At 52.7% G+C, this 18,799-nt stretch overlaps 1 protein-coding gene across 20 annotated transcripts in view; it reads right to left on the bottom strand.

Moving 5' to 3' along the window:
- RERE (arginine-glutamic acid dipeptide repeats) overlaps positions 1-18,799 on the bottom strand; it is a 344,648-nt gene that overhangs the window by 7,762 nt on the left and 318,087 nt on the right. For 9 of the 20 annotated variants that reach the window (XM_081870748.1, XM_081870737.1, XM_081870756.1 and 6 more), the window contains 7 exons: positions 18,206-18,298; positions 17,189-17,388; positions 14,460-14,624; positions 13,271-13,390; positions 9,389-10,758; positions 8,222-8,444; positions 6,528-7,251 (listed from right to left, as the gene is read on the bottom strand). In XM_081870748.1, coding sequence (XP_081726874.1) covers positions 6,528-7,251; positions 8,222-8,444; positions 9,389-10,758; positions 13,271-13,390; positions 14,460-14,624; positions 17,189-17,388; positions 18,206-18,298 — 2,895 coding nt within the window. The remainder of the gene's footprint in view (positions 1-6,527; positions 7,252-8,221; positions 8,445-9,388; positions 10,759-13,270; positions 13,391-14,459; positions 14,625-17,188; positions 17,389-18,205; positions 18,299-18,799) is intronic. The other 11 variants (XM_081870755.1, XM_081870740.1, XM_081870746.1 and 8 more) reach the window with 7 other exon arrangements.

The raw sequence follows: 18,799 nt of genomic DNA, 5'->3' as shown, positions 1-18,799 counted from the left end.
GCTCCTAGCTCTTGTGGCTGCTGGGAAAAGCTTGAAAGTGCAAGGGCAGAGCCTGGTGAAATCTGATGCATGATTTCAGAGTTGCAGAGTCCCAAGCCTGCTTTCTGTCTCAAAGAGAGACAAAGACAGACAGACAGAATCATGGTGGGGAGTGAGATATTGTTTGTCTAATGATTGCTCAATGGTGAGAAAAATGCTCTCTTTGCTAACTCAGGGAAATGATCTTCCTAGTCATTACTACTTCACATGCTCAGAGGCTGGGCAGAACATCTGAAAACAGGTTCTGGGGCTAGGCCCCAGGCGAGGCAGTGATCAAACTCAGCTCCTGTGAAAACTCTGAAGCCCCTTCAGAACTTTACTTATAAGAAGGAGAAACCTTAAAATAAAACCGTGGACAACAGCAAATCTTCTGCCCTGCTTGCAAGATGGAAGAGCTTCATATGGGGGAGGGGAGAGAGAAGGGGGCTAATTGGACATGTGCTTCGTCAAGGTTCCTAGAAAACGGAGAAGAGAATCTGGTCAGGTCATTTTGACCCTGATTCTCATCCAAGGGAGCATATGAGCCCCTGGATGCTTTAATTAGGGTGTCTGCAACCTGAGTCGCTGCATGTCAGAGCAGCCTGTCTCAGCAGATTTCCTCTCGTCCTGCACTTGCATATATACATATTCTCATACAAGACCTTCCTGGTGAGCCTTGGGTTTTGTTAAGATTAGGGATCTCAGTCACCTAATTCTAAGGGATTCCTGTCCTAGGTCACTGCCTCCAGGGCCCCTCTATCATATGTCGAGAGAGGTCATGTTCCAACCCAGCATGAATCAATCCAATTAACGACACCCAGAAGATCCGCTGCAAATGGCATGCGTGATGTGCTACACGCAAGGCTTACAATATTAACCCACCAGGCAAGAGAAACACAGGAACACTTGGATCCTGAATTACAGCCTGGGGTTTGTATCACACCTTGGCCTATAAGCTAGCAGAGAGTCCATAGAGCTAGTGGGACCCCTCAGGGAGGGGCTATCAGCAAAGACAGCTTCAGGGACACAATCTGAACCTATTTCTAAAGAGCGAACAGTTTTAATCCCTGCAGAACTTGAGATCAGGGGGAGAGAAAGATAAGGGGAAAGTGTCATGTTGAGTCAGACTCATTGGGTCAACACTGACTTGCAGCAGCTCTTCAACTGTATGGAAAAACTTTGCACACAGGAGAGTGTGAGGTCTGACCTCCTTGACTTCCTAGCTCAAGACACCTGGAGGCGTTTGGTTAAAACGGCTCTCCAATGAGCACTACAAAACACCCCAAAATCTGGACTGAACATGTAGGTCACTGGAAGGTGGTGGCTGATGAACCTGTCTTGGGAAGGACTCTGGACTCTGGCTCTGTTCTGAACACAACCGCCCTCTGTCTCAACAACAGCATGGAGATGCTTGGTGCAATTAGCACAAGCACAACTCAGGAAATGCAAGAGTGTCTTATACAGAGTCAGCTCATTAAATTCAGTACTGTCTACACTGACTGGCAGTGGCTCTACGGGGCTTCAGGCAGGGAGTTTTTCTCAGCCGTTTCTGGAGATCCTCATCATCTGCTTATTTGATTGGGGAAGCACCAGAGCGCTCAGTGACAGAGCATCTGCCCTGCATGCAGAAGGTTCCAAATCCAACCCTTGGCATGTCCAAGTAGGGAAAATCATGGAGAACCAGGGCTGCTGGTTGGAGCAGACAATGCGGAGCTAGATGGACACATGGCCTGACTTGGTATAAGGCAGCTTCCTATGTTCCTACACCACTTTTCCCAGATGATGCTGGGGACTGAACTTGGAAACTTCTGCTTGCAAAGCATGTACTCTGGGCCCTCCATTAAGACAGGGATAGCCAACATGGTGCCCTCCAGATGTTTGCTGGACTCCCAACTCCCAACATCCCAGCTAGCATGGAAAATGATCAGAGGTGATGCGAGTTGTAATCTGGCAACATCTGAAGGGCACCACATGAGCTATCCCTGCTTTCAGACATAGGAATGGAAGACACTGTTCAACCATCTTACTAGTCCAACCAGCTTAGTACTACCTACACTGATTGGCAGCAGTTCTCCAGGGTTTCAGATAGGGAGCCTTTTCCAGCCTTACCTGGAGGAGCGGGGGATTGAACCTGGAACTTTTTGTATGAACAGCAGTTGCTCTACAGCTAAACTATGGCTATTCCCCTTCCAGCATAGAGGGGCATATGCAGCTTGCAAAACACTGAGCAGGGCACAAGGCCTGCCTTTTTGTATACTAAGCTATCTCCGCATGCCCTTGGATCTGTCATGTATGATCTAGCTGAGATTCCTGCATTGCAGGGGGTTGGACTAGCGGGCCCCCAAGGCAGTGGCGTAGCGTGGGGGGTGCAGGGGGGGCCGGCGGCACTGGGCGCAACATCTGGGGGTTAGGGTTAGGGGGCGCAAATCCACGGGTTAGGGGGCGCAAATTACTTGCCTTGCCCCAGGTGCTGACAACCCACGCTACGCCACTGCCCCAAGGTCCCTTCCAACTCTACAACGCTATGATTCTACAGTTTCTTTTGAAACCAGCTTTATCACTGAGTTTCCCTGAAACACAGAGCGAGCTTTCTTCCTGAGAAAGCTCTCTTGTAATAACGCCTTGCCTTAACCCAGAAAGCAGGGGCAGACTCTCTCCATCTATTTTTAAATGCAAGATTCACTTTGTTCTGTCTGCCTGCACAAAAAGTACATCTGCAGTCTGATACATTTATGGAGATCAGTACATTCTGTACTGCGGGTGGGGAGGCTTTTGTTACCGACCTTGGCTGCGAGGATGCACACATGCCCCCCCCCCCCGTGTCTCATTTAACTCCACTGTTATCATCCCGAGGGGAGAAAACAATTCCAAATCACCCACCTCAGCATGCAAAAAAAGAAAAGAAAATTGGGGGGGGGGGGACACCAATGAGACCAGCAAGCTCTAGCTTGTCTACACCAATGGCTCTTCAGGGTTTTAGGCTGCCTGAAGATGCCACTGGGGAGTGAACCTGGATCCTTCTGCATGCAAAGCAGCTACTCTATCCTGAGCCTGGCCACTGGTCCATCTGACTCAGCACTGTCTGCACCAGGGATCTTACACCTTTTCAGATCCCAGGACCCACTTTTAACCCAAACATGCATTTGGGTACCCATTTCTTAACCCTTTACCATACATTTGCATGGTAATAGCGCTCATTTAGATCAGGCCGTGACCCACAAGTGGGTCCTGACCCACCAGCTGAAAATCAGTGGTCTACACTGACTGGCAGCAGACCTCCAGGCTTTTTGGCAGGGATCTGGCCTGCCTGGAGATGCCAGCGAGGGACTGAGCCTGGGAACTTCTGAACGCAAGGCAAATGTTCTGCCACCGAGCTACAGCCTTCCCCTTAAGACGTAGGAAGCTGCTGTACCCGGAGTCAGGACACTGGTCTGTCTAGCTCAGCACTGTCCAGGATTGGCAGTGGCTAGCCAGGGTTTCATATGAGTGTTTTTCTTCCTTGGAGATCCCAAGGGAAGACACTGAGGATTCAAAGCAAGTGCTCCACTACAGAACTACAGCCCTTCCTCAATATTTAGGGGGGGGGGTTGGAAGGTGTTGGTGCTGGGAGTAGCATTGGGCAATATATCAATACATCACCCAGGACTGGTATTGGGCTGGGGGGGGGGGAGACATACCACTGGTGAAACCGCCATCGCACTCTGCCCCGGCAGAGGGGGAAAATAAACTGCATCAGTGAGTTGCCGATACAGCTTCTTCATCCCTCCGCTTCTTTAAACTGCTTGACTGAGGAGCGCGCTGCTGCCCTCTCTTCAGCAAAGTACTTTTACGGAGACAGAGGTGGGATGGGAGCTCCGTTAGGTGCTCCCCCCCCCCCAGCTAAGAGAGCCCTAACCCCACTCCTGCTTGCACTTGGGTAGGAGTGGGATTGGGGCTGCAGCCTTGCTTGGCTGCCTTTGTCTGGGAGGGGGTGCTGCGCCTTTCCTCCCAGAAAGACAGAGCCCACCCTCTGGGTGGAAGGCAGCCAGGTGGTGTAGGGGCTCTTTGATGCTGCTAGCAGGCAGCACACCCACACAGGTGAAGGCTAAGGCAGTCAAACGCACAGAGCCTGACAGGCTCAGTGTGCTTGGCTACTGCCGCCTGGTCTGTCTTTGGGGAGTGGGGGGCAAATGGGCAAGGTAGCTCGCCTGCCCCCATGCCAGAGAAGGTGGAGGCAGCCTGGCCAAGGAGCCCCAAGATCCTTGCTGCTCGAGCACAAGTGGCAGGGACACCGGGGCTGGCTCTGCGGGGGGGCAGGCGGCTCCTGCCCCCAGCTGAGCCTGGTCAAGGAGCCCTGAGTCCCCTGCCGGTTTCGCACAGGGGACTCAGGGCTGCCTCTGCTGGGAGCAGGAGACTTTCGGGCCTGCGAGGTGCTTACGTAAAAGCGTCTCAGCTCCCATAGGGAGAGCTGCGGCAGTTTCACCCAGCACCTTGCTGCCTGGGGCCAATGCAGCTTTTTTTACAACATTGCGGTTTATCGCTAAACCGCAACGTTTGGCTGGCAATACACTGCAGTGTTGAAAATCCAACATTGTGCAACCCTAGTTGGGAGGAAGCGGGTAAAAAGTGCCCTTTAAGCAAGTACAGGGATCTAGCAATGGAAAGGCAAGCAGTGAAGCCAGCTCCTTGCCTGTGCTTATGTGTGCGCGCATGCGCGCGCGCGCACACACACACACACACACACACACCTCTGTGTGCATGCTCTGGAGCCTCCCCATCTCTCTCTCAACAGTTTATATTGGCTACAATTATCTCTTGGGGAGGCAAATCGTGGGAAATATATTAAACATGCGTCCAAAGCAGGGAGGATCACCTTCTAAAAAGAGCAAATATTGCTCGTGGTCAGCACTCTTCGAAAATACATGCAACTCTCCCCTCCCCAGTGTTCTGCCCCCTCCCAGCATGTCCAGGAAACAGAACCCCCGATACCGTAAACAGCCCCAGTTCTTTAATGGGAGAGAAGGGAGGGGAGTGGTGTTTTCAGTTCTACCCCAATGGGGAAAGCAAACTGCTACACTTGGAGGTTATGTTACGGGGGGGGGGTCACCCTCCTCCTCCTGTGATGCTGGGTGTCTTGGGCAACGTGGATCCTGCTGGAGGGATGCATCATGGGCTCTGTGTTCAGGATCCTTGAAATATTAAAGTCTTGTCTCCCTTCCTGTCATCACTGGCGGGACTGTGGGTTTTCTCCAACTAAGTCCTCCTCAGGGCAGAGCCACTGAAACTGATGGACATGACCAAGTTAGGCCTACTTACATTAGCCATGTCCATCAATTTCAGTGGCTGATGAGAACTTAGTTGGGATACGACCCACTCTTTTGTTTCAAGCTGTTTTTTTAAACTGCTGCAACCAACCCTGGGAACTTATGGGTAAGGGTGGGGGGCAAGAAACTGAAATGATGGTGCTGGACGTTCTGCTAGAACAACACACTTTTCAAGAACAATCAATCCATCACAGAGCTTCCTACCCAGTCTGGAGCCTGTTCTTACAATGCACATGCACCAGTTTTAATCACTACCCACTGCTGCACTAAAGACTGGTGTGTATCACCAGAAGAGGCACCTTCCTTGAAATGGGTCAGGGTGGCAACAGAGGTGCAAAAAATAATCTAAACTGGAGGGCAAAAATACCCCACTTTGCACGATTCTTTGTCCTCCCTGAACGCCAGCCCTCTTCCAAAACATTCTACTAGAATGGAGAGCCTACTGAGCTCAAGGACGGATTATAGCAGTAAAAGGAGTAGAGAGTGACAGAGGACAGTGAACTCGGGAGACCTCACTCCCGTCAGAGCGGGGTAGGGATTACACAGACCCCAGCTTAAGACACATGCTAAGGACAAGTGGGCTTGTATTTGAGATCCTGAATGCCTCTCTGCTCTGCTGCAAGGCTCCCTTCCATAACTTCTTCTAAGCTGGAAGCTCAGCAACCTGCCTCCTGCTAAGTGACCCGACAGGAGGAGGAGCTGCACTGAGTCCATGACCCTGCTGGCCTCGCTATTGCCCCGAGTGGTTGTATTAAAGGCATTTCACATCAGAAATGTGCTTCGCAGTTTCTCTTAGGTTTGCCCTTAAAATGTTCCACCGTGTACATTTTTTCTCGTTTGGGTGATGAGGATCAAGGCTAAGTAAATAAAGGGACTTCCCTCCACAGGCTTGCGGTGGTTCAAATTCAATATGGTCCTCCCTGCACCACACTAGCGCTGAGTGCATCACTTCAAAATGCTCCTGTAAAAATGCTAGCGTTTTTCTACTCTGTGTAAAAAACAACAAAAGACTTCCTGCAACTTGAAAACTAACACATGAGGGACAAAAATTCCAAATTAGCTCTCCCAGGTACACCACTTCTTTTCATTTGCTGGGAAAAACACTCACCCCAAAGAAATAGGCGACCCCTCCCCACCAGGCTCAAAAGAAATGGACGGCAGCATGGAGCACACACAGCATGGAGCACACCGCTGCTATGGACTCACCTTGATGCAGCGGGTCCTGTTGATGGAGGTGTAGATGCGAGTGTATGTGCGAATGTTGGTGATGATGCGGGGTGACGTTGAACATCTGCAGCCGGGCCAAGGGGTCGTTGGTGAGCGATGCCATCCGCTCCGCATGTATCCTCTCGGCAGCCAGTCTGTCCGGGTAGCTCATTTCAGGCCGCAGCTGGGGGCCTGCCAGAGCGAGTCTCTCCCGCTCCAGGGGGTTCAAGCCCGGGTGGAAAGATGCAAACGGGTGCGGGCCCGCCGTGGGGGGGATAGTGAGGGCGCCGTGGCGGGCAAAGTGCTCCATGGGGTTGGTGGCGGGGTGAAGCGCATCGAGTTCCGGCGGCTTCACCTCGAAGCCTGGCTTCATCCGCTCCCGCAGCTCCCTCTCCCGAAGCTCCCTCTCCCGGAGCTCTCTCTCCCGAAGCTCCCTCTCCCGGATGGTGGGGTCCACGTTGTAGAGGCCGGGCATGTGGTAGGCCAGCAGAGGGTCGGTAGGGTTGAGGGGCACGAAGAAGGGGTGGTTGCGGTTGGTGGGGGACATGACGTGAGGCCGCGCGTACTCGCTGAGGGTCCGTAGCGCCGGTGTGTCGGGTCCAATGTACGGGGGGACGGCGGCGATGGTGGTTGGAGGAGGTTCGAACGACGGTCTCATGTGAGTTGGGCCACTCAGCTGGGATTCTCCAAGACGTCCTTCGTGTGATGAGCTGGATGATTTCTGCTGTACCAAAGAGGGGAGAAGAGTTTAGTAGGGGAACTGAAAACAGGCTCAAGACCTTTCCGTAGCTCTCACACAATCCTTCCTTCACAGGGTCGCTCTCTCCCCTGCAGCAAGGAAAAAGGTCTCCATGCCACAGCACTGGCAGCCTAGGTTTACCCACCTGGAGCATTTATGGGAGGAAGGTAAGGATTTTCAGAGGCACTCAGAAAAGAAGTTTTGATCATTTGCAAGTGTTGGGGAGGCTGCAACCCTCCAGGTGTAATTGGATGACAAATCCTGACATTCTTGACTGTGAGTTGTCATTCTGCACTGTCTGAATAGTCCTCAGCTTGCCCCCCCCCCCCGACCCCTGGAACAAAATTTATCCAGCTGCTGAAGTTCCAGGATTTTTATAGCCAAAGCTCCTCTTTGACTATGGAATTAAGAGCACAAGAAGAGTGGCTGCTGGATCAGGCCAAAGGACAATCTAGCCCAGCATCCTCTTCTGACAACTGGCCACCCCAATGACCTAATGGGAAGCCCCCAAAGCAGAACTTGAGTGCAGCAGCAGAAGCAGCACTCTTCCCAACTGGGATTCCTAGTATATGGAATTCAGAGGTGTATACTTCCTCTGACAATGAAGGTAGGGGTGAGCACCCAAGCTTCCATTGCAGGATCAAAGGTGGTCCCCAACCAAGTCCACACAATGCTAATTCAGGGCACCTGTCCTCTGCCAGCCTCTTTTTGCATGCCAAATAACCATCTGAATCATGCGTTCTGAAGTGGAGGTGAAGGGGAAAAGAGGAAATCCTTAATTCAGAGCAAGGGAGGAGGAAGGACCTGCCCCCTCTCAAGGTCACAGGGGAGCAGCGAAAACCCTCACATGCCAGGCCCGTGGAAATGCAACCGGACATCATGCAACCGCAGCCTCCGTTGGGCTCGAGACCCGCCTGGATCACCCCCTCATGGCTTGACAGACAGACAAACCTACCGCCGCTCTTTCAGCTTCTCTCTCACGCTCACGCTCTCTCTCCCTCTCCTTTTCCTTCTCTTTCTCCCGCTCCCTCTCTTCTCTTGCCTTCTGCTCCGCCTCCCTCTTGGCCTTCTCAATGGCCTCCTCGCGCTTCTTGGCTAGCTTGGAACCTGCCAGCGGCGTGAAGTACAGGTCTGTCCTCGCGCAGGAGTTGTAGCCGCGGTCCAGGTGCTTGTAAAACCTGGCAGCAAAGAAACCGGGTGGGGTGGGGTGCAGGGAACAGGGGACACAAAGCAACCATAAGCATTTTGAGAAGTAGGAGGCGGAATGAGATCCACCCCCCACCCCAACAGCCAGGAAGAAGTTTCCTTGTGCAACATATTGCGGGGGGGGGGGGGACTCTGGTAAAACTGGTAAATCAACAGATGTTGGGAAAATAAATGATTACAAAACCATCCAGGAGAGGAATACTACCCAACCCAGAGAATCAAAGTAAGTTTTTTATATACATGTATACTGTACACACACACACAAAAATAATTAATCCAAGAGGACAAATCAATATCGCAATATGCTTTGTGCTGTGCAATCTTTCAAGAGAACATTCTTTTTAATGCTCTTGAGTTTTCCTTATGTAGAAGTAAAACAGGATCTAAAGAGGTGTTCTACAGCCTCAAAATGCTGTACATCCCTGGCTCGTATCTCACAAATTTTCCATGCACCTTTTTATAGTTTTCATGTTGTAGCAACCTGGGGAGCTTTTAGAAGACCCTTATGGCTAGGATGGGGAGGAGAGAAGAGAATCTGTGTGATGACGCTGCCATTTTAGCAATTTTCCTGTGATCCTGGCCCTCAGAGAGCCCCTTTAAGGCAGGGGTAGCCAACGTGGTGCCCTGCAGTTCCAATTCCTCTCACCCCAAGCATGAATGAACAACCATTAGGAATGCTGGAAGCTGCGAGGCCAATGGTACCTGCAGGGCAGCATTATTGGGTGCACCAGTTTTAAGGGGATCCCAAGCTCTCCTAAGAAGGCCGCCTGATCCACAACTGCGGATGTTCAAATCACCAAACCATCATTCAATGTGGTGGTAGTGAGGGTGTTATGAATGGGCAGAGGTGGGAAAAAGCCCCGCTAACTTTTATACAGGTGGCAGTTTCCCCAAAGCTGCCCACGCCCTCCCTTACCTGGCTGACTCGCTGGCGTGGCTTGGCGTGTCCACTACTGTCGGCGCTGGCGATGGGCTCCGGGGCGGGGGAGGTGGGCTTTCCGGCTCCTCCGCCTCATCCGGAGCCTCTTCCTTGATCTGGATGGGTGGCATCGTGCAGGGCGTCACCACGGGGACGTTCCCAGCGCAGGCTGTCGACGTGGAGCCCGTTGCCTGAGGAGGGGCGCTGGGCACGGAAGGCGGCGTGGAGGTCGACGGGCAGGAAGGAGGCGTGATGGGTGGCGGCCCCCCGGGGACAAACGGGTGCTGGGGGAAAGGGGGCTGGGGAGGGACCTGGTGGAGGCTGGAGGAGGAGTGGCTGGCAGAGGGAGGGAGGCCCTGGCTTTGCGTCAGGACAGGGGGCTGCGCCGGGGAAGGCTGCAGCGGCTGGCTCTGGGGCATCAGCTGCAAGGGAGGAGGGTGGGCGGAGGGCGGGTGGTGCGTGGAGAGGGAGCTGAGCGGCTTCAAGGCTGGCGGTGGCGGGAGGTTGGAGTTCATGGAGAACGGCGAGGGCCCTGCGAGATGCTTGTGGGACGGCGGCATGGGGAGCTGAGGGATGGGGGTGGTGGGAGGCGGCTTGATGTGGGGCATGGTCAGAGGGGCCGGGAGGAGGGGCTGCTCTCGTGGCGGCGGGGGCTGCTGCTGCAGCGGAGACGGCGCCTGCAAGGGGGGCTGCACCGATGGGACTTGGAGTGCTGCGTGGGGGTGGGGCACAGCCTGGGGCTGCAGGGAGACCTGAGACTGAGAAGAGGACGAAGGCAGCGGGGGAGGCTGCGGCGCGAGGGGGAACGGTTGGGCGGGAACCGGGTGAGGCAGGAGCGGCTGCGCCTGGAGGTTGTGAGGGAGGGGCTGGATCTGGCTGTGGAGCGGAGGCTGGGGGTGGGGCTGGGGGACGGCGGGAGGCTGGGGCTGGCTGGAGGGCACAGTCAGGGGCTGCAGCGGCGGGTGAGGAGACGGCAGCCTCTGTGGGTGCAGCGAAGGGGCCTGCTGGATGTGAGAGTGGGGGGGCACCGGGGCCTGAGGCTGGCTGCTACCTGACTGGGAGACAGATGGGGAGATGTGGGGAGGCACTGAAGAGGAGAGGCCAGAGGTGGCTGGCAGTGGCAGCTGCGCTGAGACAGGGATGGAGGCGGGTGTGGGCTGGGCCAGGCCATTGGACGCCTGCAAGACTTGCTGCTGGGCGGACGAATCCGAGTCGCTCTCATTGTCCTGGGGGCTGGGGATGCTGGGCGAGGTGCTCCGGTTGTCCTGGTCGATGTCCTTCGGGTCACTGCTGCCCTCGTCATTCACGCTGCGGCTGTCAGAGCTCTCCCCCTCGCCTTCGGACGGGGAGTTGGGCCGGCTGATCTCCTGTGGACAAAAAGCATGGAGGAAACCTCCGTGTTAAAAAGGGTGTGGCTTATGGACACTGAGTGGCTTCCCAAATGCTGTCTGTGTGGGAAGGGCTGTAGCAGAGTCACAGAACCAGAGTGTAGACAACACTCAGCTATATGGGCCAATCATCTGACTTAGTATAATGCAGTTTCCTATATCACCAGCCAGGTTGGGAGTAGACAAAAGGGGGCATTCAGGCCAAGCCCAAGGCACTTGTTCCTACTGTAGAAATTCTAAATTGGTATATGGTCTCACTGCATAGTTTTCCTGTGTGGCAAGCCCCACTGAAAAGTAAGGAGCTGCACAGCAACATGTGCTCCCCAGGGTGGCCCCCACACAATAACTTGTGGATCATATTTGCCTGCTTCCCACTCTGCCACCCTTAATCACAGCAATCATTGAACTGGAAGGGACCATGCGGGGCATCTAATCCAACCCCCGGCCATGCAGGAAACCTTTGCCCAAAATGGTGCTCAAACGAATGACCCAATGTTGGAACCCTTGGGTCTCAATTTTTTTTTTAATCTTTCAAGTAAATAAGGGCCCTGCTGGAGCAAAAGGCCAATCTAGTCCACCACCTGCTAACAAGGATGCCTCTGGGAAGCCCACAAGTGGGACATTAAGACAACAGTCCTTTTCCTGGCACTGCTCCCTAGCACAGTGTTTCCCAACCTTTTTTGGGCAAAGGCACACTTGTTTCATGAAAAAAATCTCGAGGCACACCACCATTAGAAAATGTTTAAAAAATTAACGCTGTGCCTATATTGACTATATATACAGTGGTGCCCCGCAAGACGAATGCCTCGCAAGACTGAAAACCCGCAAGACGAAAGGGTTTTCCGTTTTTTGAGGCACTTCGCAAGATGAATTTCCCTATGGGCTTGCTTCGCAAGAAGAAAGCCTATAGGGAAATCTCCAGGGACCTCTTTTAAATGCTGGCGGTGGGGAGCAAAGCCTTCCCCCCCCTCCGGCCTTCAGAAGAGGTCCAGGAAGGCCGGCGGGGGCCGAAAGGCTTTGCTCCCCACCGCCAGCATTTTAAAAGCAGTCCGGGATAGCAGGGAAGCGCTTCCCGCTATCCTGGACGGCTTTTGAAGGCAGGCGGGGGGAGCAAAGACTTTTGTTCCCCCGCCCGCCTTCAGAAGAGGTCCAGGACCTCTTTGCTCCCCCCCTGCCTGCCTTCCCGGGAGAGCGGAGAAACGCAGCGTGTTTCTCCGCTGTCCCGGACAGCTTTTGAAGGCAGGCAGAGGGGAGCAAAGACTTTCGCCCCCCGCCCGCATTCAGAAGAGGTCCAGGACCTCTTCTGAAGGCGGGCGGGGGGCAAAAGTCCTTGCTCCCCCCCTGCCTGCCTTCCCGGGAGAGCGGAGAAAAGCAGCGTGTTTCTCCGCTGTCCTGGACGGCTTTTGAAGGCAGGCGGGGGGAGCAAAGACTTTTGCCCCCCGCCCGCATTCAGAAGAGGTCCAGGACCTCTTCTGAAGGCGGGCGGGGGGCAAAAGTCCTTGCTCCCCCCCTGCCTGCCTTCCCGGGAGAGCGGAGAAAAGCAGCGTGTTTCTCCGCTGTCCTGGACGGCTTTTGAAGGCAGGCGGGGGGAGCAAAGACTTTCGCCCCCCGCCCGCCTTCAGAAGAGGTCCAGGACCTCTTCTGAAGGCTGGCGGGGGGCAAAAGTCTTTGCTCCCCCTGCCTGCCTTCCCGGGAGAGCGTAGAAACGCAGCACGTTTCTCCTCTGTCCCGGACGGCTTTTGAAGGGGGGGAGCAAAGACTTTCCGCTCTCCCGGGAAGGCAGGCACGGGGGAGCAAAGACCTTTGCCCCCCGCCCGCCTTCAGAAGAGGCCCTGGACCTCTTCTGAAGGCGGGCAGGGGGCGAAAGTCTTTGCTCCCCTCTGCCTGCCTTCAAAAGCTGTCCGGGACAGCGGAGAAACACGCTGCGTTTCTCCGCTCTCCCGGGAAGGCAGGCAGGGGGGAGCAAAGAGGTCCTGGACCTCTTCTGAAGGCGGGCGGGGGGCAAAAGTCTAATTCTAATTTCAATGAGTGTGCCCTCCCACGGCACACCAGGCAACGTCTCGCGGCACACTAGTGTGCCGCGGAACACCGGTTGGGAAACACTGCCCTAGCAGAGAGGGATTGCTGGCTGGACACAATGATGGTTTAAAATCTACCTTACCAAAGGCCTTGCCCCAAAGGTCTATGTCAGGCTTCCTCAACCTCAGCCCTCCAGATGTTTTTGGCCTACAACTCCCATGATCCCTAGTTAGCAGGACCAGTGGTCAGGGATGATGGGGATTCTAGTCTCAAAACATCTGGAAGGCTGAGGTTGAGGAAGCCTGGTCTATGTCATCCAGAGCCAGCTGGGCCCACAAAAAGAGAGGCACATGCAAGTCAGGGTCTCTCAAACACATCTTTTGCCATGTGATGGCTGGGGGCTGACGGGAGTTGCAGCCCAAAACATCTGGAGGAAGGCAGATTGGCACAGGCTGCTCTAACTGAGACCTACCTGTGTTTTGGTTTTCTTGGCGTTGATTCGGTCGGGCTCCTCAGTGTCAGATGCTGCCTTTTCTCTCTGTCTCTTGGAACTCTTGAGAGGAGATGATGCCTCCTCTTTTATCTTCTGCTGCTGACGGGAAAGGAGTGGCGTTATTAGGGGAAAGCGACAGGAGAACAAATGGGAGTTCTTGTAGCCTGCCTGCAAAGAGCTTCATATGGATGACAACAGAACAGGTTATATTTCTTGCACAGCAGGATGGGGAAAATTAACGGTGTAGGAGTCAACCGCCCATGCTGTTGCTTTTCAAAGCAGCCCCGTGTGAATTCTGGGGCTCTTTGGAAGCCTGTTTGGGGATTCCACAAGGAGACCAAATGCAGTCTCAGGGGACTGCCCTAGGACGTGCCCATGAGATTTGAGGAAGGGTCTTAAACACACAAGGGTGGCGCTGTGGGTTAAACCACAGAGCCTAGGGCGTGCCGATCGGAAGGCTGGCAGTTCAAATCCCCGTGACGGGGTGAGCTCCCATTGCTCGGTCCCTGCTCCTGCCAACCTAGCAGTTCGAAAGCACATCAAAGTGCAAGTAGATAAACAGGTACCGCTCCGGCGGGAAGGTAAACGGCGTTTCCGTGCGCTGCTCTGGTTCGCCAGAAGCGGCTTAGACGTGCTGGCCACATGACCCGGAAGCTGTACACTGGCTCCCTCGGCCAATAAAGCGAGTTGAGTGCTGAAACCTCAGAGTCGGCCACGACTGGACCTAATGGTCAGGGGTCCCTTTACCTTTACCTTAAACACACACGTGTGACCAGCCACATTTAGGAATTCTGTATTGAAACAGCAGGGGTTCCTCAGCAGAATGGGGGAAAGCTTTCCTTAAAATGTTTTTTTTAAAAAACAAACCACTGTAGGGGATGTTAGCAAGTGTGTGGGGACCTTTAGCCTTCCAGTTACTGCTGAGCTGCAGTTCCCATTGTCCCTCTGGCCATTGACCATGCTTGCTTGGGCTGACAGGAGTTGAAGTTCATCAACATCTGGAGAAGCCCCTGGTTCTCCACACCTGGGATACAGCATTAGACGCTGCGGGGAAAGTTCTAGCTTGGATGTTGATGCCACCCACCTGCCAAGTCTTGGCCTGAACTCTTCTCCGACGAGTTACCAGGAAATGGACCGGAGAACATCCACAGGAAGAGCCCAAACTCACCTTGGTGGACTTCTTCACCGAATCCGCCTTGCTGTCATTGCTTGAAGTGCTGGCAGCGCTGGGGGAGTTGCGGCCGCTGGACCGGATGTCTTCGTTGATGGGGGAGGCTCTACCATCAGGGCTGGTTGGCTGCTTTTTGCGACCGCTGCGTAGTGTCGACATCTGCTGGTTTAAAGAGAAGGACAGGAAGCATGACAAAGGCTGCCTCTGGGTATCCTACAGAACTTTAGCCTCTCACCCATTGCATTTCCTCATGGATGCCATCTTTGGTCAATCACCCTTCCTTTTAGTGGTACTGGATGGTTTTCACACCAAGGAACTCTCAGAGATGGGTCCAAGCTAAGTTAGTGGGCAAGTTAGTCACTAACAGCTTAAGTGCCATGGATTTCTCTGGGGCCAAAGTAGGACCAGCTGGGTCTGGATCCAATTCTCAGAACACAAAGTCAACTCCTTTGTGCTCCCCCAGACCCCATCCCAGATGTGGGCCCTGCAGATGCTTTGGATTATGATTCTCATCACCCCAGCTAGCTGGGGATGGGACTCATCTAGAGGGCCTCTGTTGGCAAAGGCTCCCTTATTATCCTAAGTATCACCGGCAGGAAAACAGGACACTGCTCTACAGCCCCCGTCAATTCTTCTCTTTCGATTTCAGCTTTGGAGGGCTGAAAGCACAAGGCCACTGGTGTTCTCCCCTCAGAGTGGGGCAAAATGCAAGAGGGACACCCCATTGTTTTTGATGCTCCAGGCCGCAAAGGAAGAGAGGAAGCACAATGATCAAGCTAATCACGTACACCTAGTATGTTTACTCATGGGGTAACCACTGGCAGGTTATGTATTCATAAGCTAATGAAGCTGATCTGTTCTGACTCTCCTTTTCTTCCCTGAGAGCAGCAAACTCTGCACAGAGTAAAACCTTTTGCACTGAATTATTGTATTATTGTATTGTATTTCCTGATGGAAACTGGGCAGCTCAACAAAAACCTGGACCAGTAACACAAGGCCGCCTTGCTCTGTATTTCTTGTGATATGTGGATGCAGCCAGAGGATGGGCACCCGCCTTGCTTCTCAGATTTTAATAGCTTGCCCATGTTTTTTCAGCCTTTCTCTGAGCTGTGACCCATTCATTCCATCGTGCATGTTGAAGATTTATTTTCCTGCCTATGGATGATATGCTTTGGCTGCTGTTTTATTGGGTGTGCTTTACAAGTTTATTGTATGGATTTTAATGTAATGCAGTATCTCCCACACCCCATGATTTTATGTTGAACTTTGTGCTCTTAAAAAAATATCTCAGTCACTTGAAGTCTCCTAATGCGGCAAGTGACTAATGAATTGGAATCATCATCTTCATCTTCTTATGAAAAAAGAATTCATGCAATCTAAGTTTTAAAAATACACTGAAATAATAATAGTAATAAATAATAATAATAATAATAATAATAATAATAATAATAATAATAATATCACAGCCTTTAAAAGTATTGTAAAAATATTATTATTGTTATTATTATTCCATCTTATATAAATAATTGGTATAATAAAGGTTTTTAAAAATACAGAGACACAATACAAGAGAGCTGGTCTCGGAGGTTGGGGAGAAGGGCTTGGGGGCAGCCCAGGGTTTTCCTGAAACAACTGGGGAAGATTATGCAGCAACAATTAGCAGTGTTTCATCTGCTCCCTTCCTAATTTAGCATATGTCTGGATAACAAGAGATCATTAAAAGGAAGATAAAAGAAATAAAGAAAGAAGATGAAGCCAAATCAAGGAGCCGACAGTGGAACCTGACAAGGTGTTTGGCAGGTATCTTGATGCGACAAAAAGGGGGGGTGCTTAGACGTAAGCAAAGAGGAAGCTCAGCGGCCAACAACCCCAACCAGTCAGTGCTAATGAGAAGCTGCACCTAAAACATTATTCCACCTTCCTCTGCCTCTGATGGCGTTGGGAAGGGAAGCCTGCCTGTTTTGCTTGCAGGGGTAAGTTGGTCGATGTACAGATCCTCGAAGTGGTTCCAAACCCACAAACACACCAAGCAGTAAAATTTGGCAGCTTCTCTGAAACTGCTCATGGGTGCTACACAAAGAGGAATCCTGGCAGCTCAGTGGTTACAGCCTCTGCTCTACATTCTGGACATCCCAGGTTGAATCTTCAGCATCTCCTAGAGAGGGCTGAGAGACTCCAAACTGAAACCCCGAAGAACCAGTGCCAGGCATTTCTGAGCTAGACGCACCAATGGACCAGACTCAGTATAACACAGCTTCCTGTGTTCCTAGGTCTTAAGGAAAGGGCCACAGTTTAGTGGTAGATCATCAGCTTTGTGTTCAGAAGGCCCAGCTTCAGCATCTCTTCTGGAGAGTTGCTGTCCACAAGAACAACGTTGTGCTAGATAGAACACTAGCCTGACTTGGTAAAGGCAGGTTTATGTGTATGATTCATCTCTCTACATTCCTTTCCCCTTAGGTGGGAGGGCTGCCTCAACAAATCACTGACGGTCAGCACTGGGAAGAGAGCCTCTTGGCAAGACACAGCCTCTTTACTGTGCTCCATTAAGACCTACCTCTAAGATTAGCCGTCAGAGAGAGCAAGAGAGAGAGAGGTGGTGTATCACAGGGTGTGTGTAGAGGATATCTGGTACTCTGATTCAGGACTTAACAGTGCTCAGGCCCAGAAGCTGTTACTTTGCCTACAGCTTGGTAGCGAGGTTGCAGGGCAGGTCTCAGGCAGCTTACCGAGCCTCGACTCCGCCTTGTCCTCATGCTATGCTTCCCGCTGAGCCCATCATCTTCGTCTTTGACAGGCTTGAACATAAAGGGTGGCGGGTCCACCGGCTTCTCGATGGGGGGAAGCTCCCCGTACTTCTTGAAGTGGATGCGGCAGTCAGTGCACAGCAAGATGTTCTCCCGCCCGCCGTGGTGCCAGTCCTTGGAGGCTGTTGTTGGGGAGGGGACAGAGTGTGTTAGCATTATGAGACACAAGCTGTGCAAAGCAGGTAACTAACGTATACTTATATGCTCCTTCAAACTGCGCTACAGGGATATTACTTCTGGGTTGACTTATACGGGTGATGAAAGAATGATGAAGAATCTTCACAAAGCAGGTGACAGTTTCCCCTTCCTAGTTCACTTGCAGACAGTTTCCTAGTCGTTCACAAAGGCAAAACCTCCCCGGGTTGCGGGGGGTAAGGCAGACAATCCGAAAGGGGAGGTTGCAGCCCTCCTTTCTAATCCTGGCGGCTCAAGGTACAGCTTCTTAGACAAGCTCACCTAAGGATGACAAGGGCTTCTGCTACACTTGCAACAATGGTACAAGGGGCCTAAGAAAACATCCCTGACTCCGAGAAGCCCTTGAGTTACAGTGGGCACTCTGGCAGACAGAAGAGAACAATATATCAATGGTCGGAAACTTCAGGCCCAGGCCCCAAATGCGGCCCTCCAGACCTCTCTATTTGGCCCTCAGGTCTTTCCCCCCAGGCCACCCCCCCTGCTCCCAGGCTTCATTCCTCAACAGCCCTATGCCACACCCTCTTTGAGCGATTCTGCCTGGGTCCTCAGAATTCTCATGCCTCTCGCCTGCCCGCATGGAGAGATGTGCATGTAGAAATCTCTGGCTTCTACTGTGCAATGATAAAGAGCCACCTCTGTCGCTCTTCCCCGCTTTGCCTCTGGCTCACCCACCACCGGAATGTGGCCCTCAGGCTGGAAAAAGAGTCCCCGCCCTCAGCCCCATGCCCATGCAAAGGTGCGTACTGGTGGTGAAGCAGTGGCGGCAGGCGTAGCCTTTCAACTCTTGCTCGCTGTCCTCGCTGTCAAAGTCATCTTCACTGGCTGAACTCAGATCCACTAAGTGCACAGAAAGGAGGGAGGGAAGAGAGAAGAGAAGGGTAGAGCAAATAACTTAAGAGTCAGGAAGTTCCCCCTCCTTTGGCGTTGCTCCTCCTGTGGCATCTTGTTGCAGCAGCAGCAGAACCATCCATTAAAAAGAAAAAATTAAAAACTGGAAGGAAAGAGACGTGAGGGCAGCTTCACGACTAACAGATTTGTTATAGAAGCGCTTTTAATAGGCTGGAGCCTGCTTCATGTGTACAGTGTTAGCCCAAGTTGGCAGACAGATATTTAAGGGAGGGCAGAGATAAGCAGTGAACTTTTCTGGCCCAACCTAATGCAGGGATGGTTGAACCGGCCGCCCTCCCAGATGTTTTTGGATTCCAACTCCCATCGGCCCCAGCCAGCATGGCTCATGGCCAAGGAGGATGACCATTTTAGGCTGCAAAACAGACCGTGTGTCTATTCAAGACTGTAAGATCCCGTTGAGGCAGGGAACGGCCTTACCCGCACCCTGCA

The sequence above is a fragment of the Podarcis erhardii genome (genome assembly GCF_964252035.2).
Source record: "Podarcis erhardii genome assembly, chromosome: 7".
NCBI lineage: Eukaryota > Metazoa > Chordata > Lepidosauria > Squamata > Lacertidae > Podarcis > Podarcis erhardii.
The sequence above is the reverse complement of the archived record's forward strand: the minus strand, read 5'-3'. Positions and strand labels throughout refer to the sequence as shown.